The sequence below is a fragment of the Triticum dicoccoides genome, chromosome 3A (assembly GCF_002162155.2).
Source record: "Triticum dicoccoides isolate Atlit2015 ecotype Zavitan chromosome 3A, WEW_v2.0, whole genome shotgun sequence".
Taxonomy (NCBI): Eukaryota; Viridiplantae; Streptophyta; class Magnoliopsida; order Poales; family Poaceae; genus Triticum; species Triticum dicoccoides.
The window spans coordinates 200,126,273-200,136,918 of NC_041384.1; the positions used below are offsets into that span (position 1 = coordinate 200,126,273).

The 10,646-nt window shown below is 42.3% G+C and overlaps 1 protein-coding gene across 1 annotated transcript in view; it reads right to left on the reverse strand.

Moving 5' to 3' along the window:
* LOC119267843 (protein TPR1-like) overlaps positions 1-10,036 on the reverse strand; it is an 11,600-nt gene extending 1,564 nt beyond the window's left edge. The window contains exons 1-24 of the mRNA XM_037549279.1: positions 9,750-10,036; positions 8,322-8,501; positions 8,083-8,196; positions 7,223-7,381; positions 6,969-7,143; positions 6,757-6,880; positions 5,157-5,251; positions 4,941-5,076; positions 4,687-4,796; positions 4,474-4,543; positions 4,286-4,359; positions 4,085-4,180; positions 3,910-4,002; positions 3,539-3,666; positions 3,210-3,456; positions 2,968-3,135; positions 2,782-2,877; positions 2,518-2,673; positions 2,328-2,438; positions 2,068-2,247; positions 1,722-1,850; positions 1,545-1,640; positions 1,291-1,473; positions 1,041-1,216 (exon numbers count right to left, since the gene is read on the reverse strand). Of these exons, the coding sequence (XP_037405176.1) occupies positions 1,041-1,216; positions 1,291-1,473; positions 1,545-1,640; positions 1,722-1,850; positions 2,068-2,247; positions 2,328-2,438; positions 2,518-2,673; positions 2,782-2,877; positions 2,968-3,135; positions 3,210-3,456; positions 3,539-3,666; positions 3,910-4,002; positions 4,085-4,180; positions 4,286-4,359; positions 4,474-4,543; positions 4,687-4,796; positions 4,941-5,076; positions 5,157-5,251; positions 6,757-6,880; positions 6,969-7,143; positions 7,223-7,381; positions 8,083-8,196; positions 8,322-8,501; positions 9,750-9,829 (3,176 nt within the window). The 5' untranslated portion in view covers positions 9,830-10,036. The remainder of the gene's footprint in view (positions 1-1,040; positions 1,217-1,290; positions 1,474-1,544; positions 1,641-1,721; positions 1,851-2,067; positions 2,248-2,327; positions 2,439-2,517; positions 2,674-2,781; positions 2,878-2,967; positions 3,136-3,209; positions 3,457-3,538; positions 3,667-3,909; positions 4,003-4,084; positions 4,181-4,285; positions 4,360-4,473; positions 4,544-4,686; positions 4,797-4,940; positions 5,077-5,156; positions 5,252-6,756; positions 6,881-6,968; positions 7,144-7,222; positions 7,382-8,082; positions 8,197-8,321; positions 8,502-9,749) is intronic.
* Positions 10,037-10,646: the final 610 nt, after the last annotated feature.

Here is a 10,646-nt window from a genome sequence, read left to right on the forward strand (position 1 = left end):
GTGGTCCATCCGCCTGCCCCTGAAAATCTGGATCTTCATGTGGCAGTGGATTCGCGGTCGACTCCCGTCTGGCGTTGAGGTCCGCAAGCGCAATGGCCCGGGATCCGGCCTCTGCCCTCTTTGCGGCGTTCCCAAGGACTCGAGTCACATCTTCTCCTGCGTCTCCGCGCGATTCGTTTGGAGTTGTTTCCGTGACGTGGTGGGCGGAAATTGGTGTCACACCAACTTCCCCGACTTATTTGACGAGCTCCAGTCCTCCCCCTTGTCTTCTCGCCACATTAGGTGGCTTGAGATCGGTGTCCTCGCTTGGACCCTATGGACGATCCGCAATAAGCTTGTGATCCAGCGCGTTCCTCTTCGACGAGCTACTGACGCTATCTTCAAACTGTCTGGTTTCTTGCAGCTTTGGCGGCTGCTTAGCCGCCCCCAGGACCGCGACGCCATCTCAGCCTTCATCGCCGACCTTCGCTCGATGGCTGTCCGCCTATCGCCGCCGCCCCTGCTGCCACCGCCGGATCCCGACTAGTCGGTTGTTGGGCCCCTGGACCCCTGGGCCCCCCGCCCTTTTCTTTGTGTTTTTGTCTCTTTCTTTTTTGGGCTTGTTGAGTTGTGCCCTCAGCAGAACCTTCCTCTTGTTTGTGAGACTTGGGTGCGTGTGAACCTGTCCTTGTATGTGTGCTCTGTGGCGGTTTGCTTTATTTATAAAGCGGGGCGAAAACCTTTTTCGGTAAGCACACATGTTCTTTTTTCTTTCTTAACTTGAAAGTTTGCATGAAAAATATAACGGGTTAAATGTTTCTGAGACTGGAATTTGAACGAATTTTGTTGTTATTAATACATTAATATTCATCGATTTCCCCAAATATATGTATTTCCATAATATCCGATGCAATTCCATACTGAAAATTTGCTTGCTGATCAGTTATCGGATGGTTATAATCTTTCAGAGGGCAAATGAAAATCAAAATGTAGCAGCACTCAGAATTTGTGGCATGATGTTCAGGCCAATATTGTGCAACCAATGTACAAAAAGGGATTACCTGTTTATGGCTATCGTAGACATGTAAGCAGATGATGCAATTCGGCATCGTAATCTCAAGTTATCCGCATCAAAGATGGCAACATTACCATCAGTAAAAGCAGCAAAAACTAGTTGGCTATTGCACGAGTACGATGCGTGTGATATGGCAGCTGACAAAGTGCCCTGAGGTATCCACTGAAACAAGATCGAGAAAGAGATTATTAACAGACACAGACAGTAAGAAAATGTTTCCATCAAATATATGCTACCTGGTAGATTCTCTCCATCTTGGATGCATCATAAATAGCTATCTGAGTCTCATGGACTACTAACAAGCGATTTTGGTCAGAATTAAACTGAACCCTTGTGTCTCCTGATGGAGTCTTCCCAGCTGGCATTTGTATAGCGACCAATTTCTTCTTTTCCCAAGAATCGGTGGCCCACACACATAACTGCAAAATGAGGACAGTAAATGACTGACCAATGAAAATGCAAAAATAGAAAGAGTGTCATTAGTAGTAACCTGTGCATCAGCGCCAGAAGACACAAGTATATGCAGGCTGTTGGAAAAGGCCAATCCAGTTATCCTCTTTTGATGTCCTTTGAGTCTAATTTTGACCTGAAAAGGTAAAGCTCAATACAGCAGCAAAGCAGTGATTCAATAACATGATAATCTGTGGCAGTTTTTAAGTTTTAGTACCTCATCTACCCTGACATTGTATATGTGGATGGTTGAATCTTCCATTCCAATTGCTATGATGTTATTATCTTGAGGGTGAAATGCTAAAAAGGTCGATGCTGGTGGAGGTGGCATGAATGTTGTCATCACCTGTAGGAAAGATGCTGTTAATGTTTCAGCAAAATGCACCTTATTCTTGATTTAAAGAGGGGATACAGCACAGTACAAAGGCCTCATGGGCCACCCCAGAAATTGGACCTGATTGGCCCATCCACATACAACATACATATATACTTAAGACATACAGATGCATCATTCAAAATTCCTGAAGTTTTGAAATACATCCAAATAAAATAACTAAAATTACCTTAAATGTCATCATATTAAACAATGAGACCTTTCCACCACATGCAGACATCACATAAGAATCATTCTTGGAGAGTGCAATGCATGGGACTGACTCCTCAGGAGGTGTTTCCCCGATATCATTTGCCATGACAAGGCCACTGTTTGGTTGCCAATGCTGTGGCACAACACTAGCCGTGGCCTGTTCAGATGAAAGGAAAATTTTATACAACAATCTGAATTAACCTAAACACAAGGAATCAATAGAAAAAATATATATACCTTCCCACTTGGATTCTGCTCATTTCGGTTCCATTTCCACAGCCTTTGAATGGCATTAGACCCTAGTGCTAACAAACCGACACCAGAATTTGTGTACAGAAGTCTGACAACCTGCATATGTTGGTAAGCTTCTCAGAAATTTCGTGAAGAAAAAGTACAAACACACAATCAAGAATAAGATGGACCGAACCTTGCTGGTTTGGTCTGGAGTTTCTGGCAATGTAGCTACACGGAATTGCTGGGGATTTAGAACTTCCATCAGCTCCCAAGGTTTCGCTTTATCAGGTTTTTCTTCTGAGATTCTTGGCTTTATATCTATGCTTCTAGATGCTGGATCAGCGCCATTCTATCATAATCATGATTAAGTAAGATTGCATTGTTGTTGATAAGGTAGCATAGAGGCATTAAAACATACGAAACTTATCAAAGTCTACTTTCTTCTGGATCAGCATACCAGTATAGGAGATGGCTTTGCAGGAGAGTTCCTGTCTAAGTTATCCATTCGGCCAATGTTAGGAGAGATGCCCGCAACAACAGGAGCACCTGAGACCTATTAATTCAACACTCAAGGTTAGAAACTTTCTGAAAACTACGCCCGCAAACTGTCATGACAATAGCAGGCAGGAATACATGTGCTTACCTTCATCGCAGAAGCTTCATATGGTGACCTAAACGCCTCGAAAGGCCGGTTCCCAAAAGCCCGTAAAGACCTGAGCCCATCAGAATTTGCAAGTATCTTAAAGCCATTGTCTACTGTAGTAACAGCAAGAAGATTCCCCTCTTTATTGAACCTTAACCGGGGAAGGCCCTGTTGCAATGTACAGAGGTTAGATTACTAAATGGAGAAAAGGTTGGCAAATATAATAGGGAACAGAGACTAACTGGCAAGCCTCCATCGGCATCAATAAAGGTAAGCATGTTGGTGTTATCAACATCCCAAATTTTAATTTGGTTATCTTCCCCGGCAGCTAAAATGTGATTCTGAGCTGTATCAAACTGCACAACACCCTGCACTACACCAGATGCCTTTTTGCGGAATCCAGAATATGTTCTCTTGATAGATCCTTCGCTTTCGTTCCACTCAACCAAATGTGAGTCTCCCTCTTTGCTTGTTCCGCATGAGAACAGCCTTCAAATAATCGACAAGTAAAATATTACATCTAGAATAACTCGAAACACTTCTAGTGAGCAAAATAACACATCATGTTTACCTAGTTCCATCGGCACTATAAAGCATTGTAGTACACCATTTTCCTGGAGCATCATAGTCCACCCTAGATCCCGCATTGTCATAAAGCCATGCCTTAATTTTCCCATCAATGGAAGTTGAGAATATAAACTGTAGGGAACACAATAAAATTGTGTATCAGTACACCAGAAAAACGCTTAAGTGCTTGAAAAAGCCATGCACCCATAAACCTCGCTCAGTTCACAAAGTACAGGCATCATCCATAATGGCTCATACTGCCTCAATTCAAATTAAAGTTGAGTACACTTTGGAGGCATATATAAGGAGCAACCACAGATATCATCATTGCATTCGAAGTGTTGATGCCTAAATATTCTATTCAGACAACATTACCTGAATAGTCTCTTTGTGGTGAGGGCAAATAGAATACACAGGTGCCTCGTGCCCTTCAAACGAATATATTTTCTGTCCATGCATATCCCAGACCTACAAAATGGAAAGGAAGTTACAGAAGACCAGGCCTGGGGAAAATGAAATAGATGATAGCCATTTACGACAAGTCAAATACCCTTATCAGCTTGTCATCTCCGCAAGTGACAACACAGAGTTGCTTATTTGGCCGGGAGAATGCTATGTCATTAACTCCTCCAGAATGAGCCTCAATCTGACATGATGAATAAATGATTTAGTAACAAAAGTTATTTAATAAAATATGAAATGTAACATCTATAAAATTGAAGTTCAATGCGGAATTAGAAGTTCTACAAACCTCTAAAACTTGGCGTGCTTCATTAGGTTGTTGGTATGCGTACAGATGGATCAAATGTTTTGCGAATGCAACTCCTAAAAACCAAAAAAGAGGAAGCTTAAGCAACAATGGAGCACAATATGGGGAACTTAAGCAACAATGGAGTGCAATGCAGAGTTACTGACTGAAGATTGAATATTAGCACTAACCAATCAAGTCTCCATCAGGGCTCCATGTAACTCGATTAATGGGCATGGAAGAGTCTTTAGCCAAGACACTCTTTTCTCATAAGACGTAAAATAGTCAGGCACATATATAATATCAAAACATGTAGACACTTGCAAACAAGTACAAGACTACAAGTAAAAGCAAACAGGAGTAAATTACATTCAGAACTTCAACTTGTTTGAGATCTCAGTTACCTGAAATTGTGCTGAACATGCTTGCATGTCCCAAATTTTGAAGGGCTTTGAGACCAGCCTCTCACGCAGACCAATCTCCCAAAGTGTAAATTCACCATTAGCAGATCCAACTATTGAGCAGTAAATAAGATGAGAAAATCAATAAGGTGTTGTTCGAAGATTTGCCCAAACCACATGAGACACCTTTTGTACTTGCCAAGTTGGTACTACATCATCTTTTTAAGATAAGAGTAAATGAGGAATCTTAATTGTACCTAGTAGTAGTGTATGACGAGAAGGATGAAAGTCCATGCTAGTTACATTAGATCCCTGTGATAATGTGCACGCCACTGTCCTAGGAAGGTCATCCAATGACCATGAAGGTTGAGGAGTAGGTGCAGGATAGGTGGCCTGCAAATAAGTACAGATAATTTTCTTCAGCTCATGCAAAATGCACCGTGGTCGTAAATCTTGACTCAGTGCAACATTACCTCATCAATACCATGTCCAGTGGGCCTCAATCGCTTCATTAGTTGCTCAGATTCTGCACTTTGATAGTCTGATATAGCTGGGCGTTTCATCATGCCTGGGGAAATAATGTACTGTTAAGTATAGAACTGAGGTCATAGGACAACCAAACACATAGTACATTTCCCATCACAACAAACAAAATGGCAATAATAAAACTACATGTTCATTTTTCTTGCCATGAAGAACTAAAGCTCTACATCCTGAAAGAACTAAGCCAGGACTGTTAAGTTAATCTCATAAAGTAACTGTAGAACATTGATCCATTATACTCCTTAATATACAAGTCAATATGAAGTATTACATATACATAAAAGGGGCCTTGGAGAAGAGAGAAAAGTACTATACATATATCTCCCTACAAAACAGAAACTACATGACGGAGGTAATAACAACAGTGGCATGTATGTGATCATCTCAGTACAGAATCACACACATGAAGAGCATAATGCTCCAAAGATGAACTGGCATAAAGTATATGGCACACCAAACTCTGCATTGAAAATAACTTATTGCTCTAGTTTATCGTGTAATTACTTCATTGTAGATTCGTTACTTCTCACAACATTGTTACTTCGGACACACAAAGGCGAGAATAGGTAGAAGGATCTGCCATTTTTCAAGAAGGTAAGTGGGGACTTAAACCCAAGAACCCAACAACAACAACCTTGTGCTTAACCACTAGGTAACATGGATGTCCCTTCTTAATTGCATATAAACGTCTGATTTACGAATCCATGCGTTCTAATGAGTTGAGACCAAGGTAACAGTGCATGTTTCTAAGATACAAATTAACAACCCATTCCCTCTCCAAAAATAACTTCCTGATTGCAAAAACGAGAATAAAATCCTAATAACACCACAAGACATGCAGACTAATGGATCTGTGTTTGCGCTCTGGCAACAACAACAATGGTAATGATGACTGGCAAACTTGAAAGAATATTTAGCATGAATATAACAGCAGAAATATTTATCGACTTGTCTTAGCAAGGAAACTTTATTCGAGACCTTCCCCATAAAACCATTGCAAGGGTACTCTGTGGAGAATGCTTAGCATTGGATACAATTGCAGAAAGTCTAATTAGGGCTACAACGGTCAAGGTAACTGCAACTCCAACGAAATAGAAGTGCCCAACCACCAATTGCACAGGCTGATTGCAAGGATCATCTCATAACTCATATTTCTTGTTCAGCAGATCTTAAGTTTTCATTAAAAATCAACACCAGAAATTTTTTTATAAAAAAATAACCAGAAAGCCAGGTATGTCAACTATGTTTACAGATTATGCTTGAATATGCCATCCCTAGTGAGAGAAAAAGGTATGCATAACCAGATGGCCAGGTTTAGGTCAGAGGAAGATTACAAGGGGAGTGTTTTTTTATTTTGAACTGCAAGGGGAGTGTATTAGTAACAACATCTTCTGTACGTAAAAAGGTAAAACTCCAGACATAAGACGTGTTAGTTATTATCAACTAGCGAAGTATCAAGTTTGGTTCAAAGATGTGTGAAACAAGCCACTCGATGCATGTCAACAGAAAGGCACAAGTTTACCACAATACCTTGATTTGGTGGAACAGACATTGATGATGCTGCCACGGCAGCAGACTGAATGGATGAAGAAACAGCAGCACTTGTCATCCAACCAGCTAAAGATGGACCGGCAGGAGGAGGAGGCTGGAATGGCTGCGTTAATGAACATACTGGATGTTAGTAAACTATAAGGATCATAAAACGCACATAAGCAGGAAATGATATTATAGAGAGAACATACAGCATGGCCTGTGAGTGGCTGGTATGCTGCACCAGCCTTCGGAACAGCTGCCAATGGTACAGATACAGGAGATGTACGTGCTCCATTGGGAGGAGAGCAAGTGTGATCCGTGAATAATGTCTTGATATCTGGATTTGGCCGAGGGTTCTTACAAAGTTGATGCTGCCAGTTTAAGCTGCACATGTTCTCAAGGAATTATGAAACATGAAAACAGACTCAGATAGCATAACACCATTAGATTATTTAGTGCAAACCTTTGGTTAATTAAAGTCCGCAAACGGGATGCCTTAAGGGTTGGAAAGACAAGTTTTTCCCGGAAAAGGGGATTTGCTTCGATTAGTTTTTTTAGCTCAATCAGCATAATACTGCGAGCAGATTTTGTATCCCCATACTTAGATAGCTGTTCATTTTCCCTGCAGGAAAATAGCAAACTGTAAATGGTTTGAGCTAATTTACAGAGAATAGTAAAACCAAAATACTAATAATATATACATAAACAAATTAGATTGATGAAAAAGGCACACACATACCACATAAATTGTTAAAAGCAACAGTTCAGGAATGCCACCACACTCAAGAACAAGAATTTACAAATCATAACTAAGTACTACATGTGGACCCTGGTTAATAATGTTTTCCAAGTAGCCATCTTATAATAACCCCTTGTATTGTTTCAAGTAGCCATGTGCGCCCATCATTTAGTAGATAATAACTGGATTATCAAAGTGTTAACAGGTCGATGCAGTTGCCCTGCCTGTAAGCTCAGTCAGCTAAAAGTTTCATTTTAATCCATGATATGACAAAAAAAATGAACGATGTGAGACAAAATGAAACCGTGCCAAGCGTAGAAGTTCAATACTATAAGTTAAAATATCAAGAAAGATATTTGAATTTGTGTTTCAACAGTCCGAAGCAATTGAAGATCCAAACACTTTTCTAAACAACCAACTATATCATTTTCCACTGTATTACTGGTAACAGCCCACAGAAAGGTACAGATTAGTGAGGAACCATATAACACAAACATCAATTACAAGAAGCTTCCAGGATGGCTTACGCATAAAGAAAAAGAAAAAACAGACAATAATGATAACATGGGGTAGGAAAAAAGAACCTGAAATTCTCAAGAGTGAGAAGCTGTGTTATCTCTTTATATAACTCCTCGTTGAATGTCGAGAAGACTTTAAGATCCTTGACAAGAATATCTACCGCCTTTGCTCTATCATGCCTGTTAGAAATTATTACAGCAAATTAGTAAACTTTAGTTTCAACCAATGCCAAAAACATGGGACAGGAAACCCCTGATACTTTTCAGAGTGGGGTACAAATCCACAAGAAATGCAAGAATATTACCTATCAAGAGCTTCCAAATACTTCTGCTTCCTGATCTCAAAGAAGATCTTCATCGAATACCTATTGTCGTCCACCTTGGTGAAACCTGAGAGATACCTTTCCACCTCATCCCACTCCCCAGCATGGACCTTCTCCTCAAAGTACTTGACGTTGAAGTAAAAGCCTGACTCTTGTTCAAGCCTGCAGCATCATGCATCATCAAAATCACATAAAAAGATTGCAATATTCCATTGCACTAAACATAATAATAGATGGACCAGAGCTCGAAGGGACAAAAAATGGTAGTATAAGCACTTAGGAAGACCCTGGCAGTGCAGTTCTTGAGCTCACAACATTGTTTTTCCCAATACCAGTAACTCTAGCGCTCACTACTGCCAACCCGAGCTGTCCACCGTAGGCGTCACGCATGACCGTACTACAGAATACAAGTGAAAACAAAACAGAGTTCCAGATCAATCCATTTGTTTAGATAGATGGTTGCATACCCAGTTGCGCGCTCAATGTCCAAATTTGGCAGGGATTTCGCAACAACACTGCAATCCAGGTAAATGCCATCTACGCTTCTCCATTTACTGATGTTTTACTCGGAAAAGGCGCCGCACAGGAGACAACAATGCCACGCAATCACTGGACTAACTACTTTTTTTATCTGGACTAACCACAGTTGATCTAGAAGATCTCACTTTCTACCAATTGAAGTGGCCGGCAGAGAAGAAAAGGAAATAGTCTAAGTTACGGCAGAAAAAAAACTAGTAGCTCATTATTATTTGCGCACGCTGAAGGAAAAAGAAACAAGAGGAAAAAGACACGACTCACGCGATCGCGAAATTTCGAATCTACCCCTGAACTGCCCAACTAAAAGGGAAATTGCGGTAGAGACTAAGCGAATCCATTTTGACTAAAATGGATTAAAGAATGGGAATACCTAGAACTCATCTAGATGAGATATAATTTGGTCTCATTCACGTCAGCACACAGGCATCTTATAGTATCTTATAGCATCACATTCAATGGCTATAAAAGATGAATGAAACCAAATTATATCTCATCTAGATGAGTTCTAGCAAAACTGTTAAAGAATAATTATCACGGAGAAGAAAAAAAAAGATAAGAACGACCGAACACGAAACTTGGCAGGGATTTACCGCGCGTACGGAACAGATCAAACGGAGCAAAAGTAATAAAAGGAAATAAACATTTCTCCCCATGAACTCAAAACCCAAAACAAAGTAGTACTACTAGACGCGAGAAAAAATACCCGGAGATTTATTCCGGGGAAATCGCGAAAAGGAAAAAAAATCACAGCGCACCGAAACAAATCCCTAGGGGCTGGCTTCTGGAGCCCAGCCAGCCACCAACCGAGAGAGAGAAAAAAAGAACAGCCCACGGGCCGGCAGGGGAGGAGAGAGACGGCGGCAGGGTACCGACTTGTGCACGGTCTCCTTGAACTTCTCCTCGTCGAGGAACTGGAGGATGAGGAAGACGAGCTCGCGGCTGAGGGACGACATGGCGCCCGCGCCGCCACCCAGGAGCTCGATCTGGCCCGCCGCCGGCGCTCGCGCGGGCTCGGAGCGAGCGGGCGAATTCTAGGGTTCCGCCGGCGTCGTCGCCGCCCCTCTCGTGAGGAGAGAGAGATGGATGGGGGGAGAGAGAGACGGAGAGATGTGGAGGGAGGGAGGGAGGACGGATGCAGAGGGAGAGAGAGAAACTTTAGTCTCGCTTTCTTCGATGCGTTGCAGACCTCTCGCCCTTTTCTCTCTCCCCACGCCACCCCCACTGGCTTATCTGCGATACGCGGCGCGTCGTATCGATATGCCCGAGTGCTTATGGATAGGCTGGTGGTCTTATATGAGAGGCTGGGAGAAGCGGAATCGAAGGGCGCGGGATTAAATCGGGTGGATATTCGTGAGCTGGCGTCCGGTCGTGAGGGCGACGTGGGCGCGAGACGAGTCGGGTGCCCGTGGATCGCGACGCAAGAGCGTGCCGCCACACGACACGACACGAGACGAGACGAGACGATACGTGGGTTAAACCGCGCTACGAGTGGACGGTCTCTCGGATCGGTTTGCGTAGCGTGGACAGGGTAGTTAATGGCGTACCACCGACTGAGTGAATGGGGTGACGTGTATCCATCGTGCGCTGTCCAACCAGCGGGTACTGGAAAATCGGAGCTGTGGCAAAGATTGACTTGCCCGATCTAAAATGACCACGAACGCCCGCTGATCAATTCAGTGCTCATCTCGATTGTGAAATTGATCGCCCAGATGTGTCTCCAACCAATCCGTTTGACTTGGTTTTCTCAGTTTGACCGAGTGAATGCAAAAA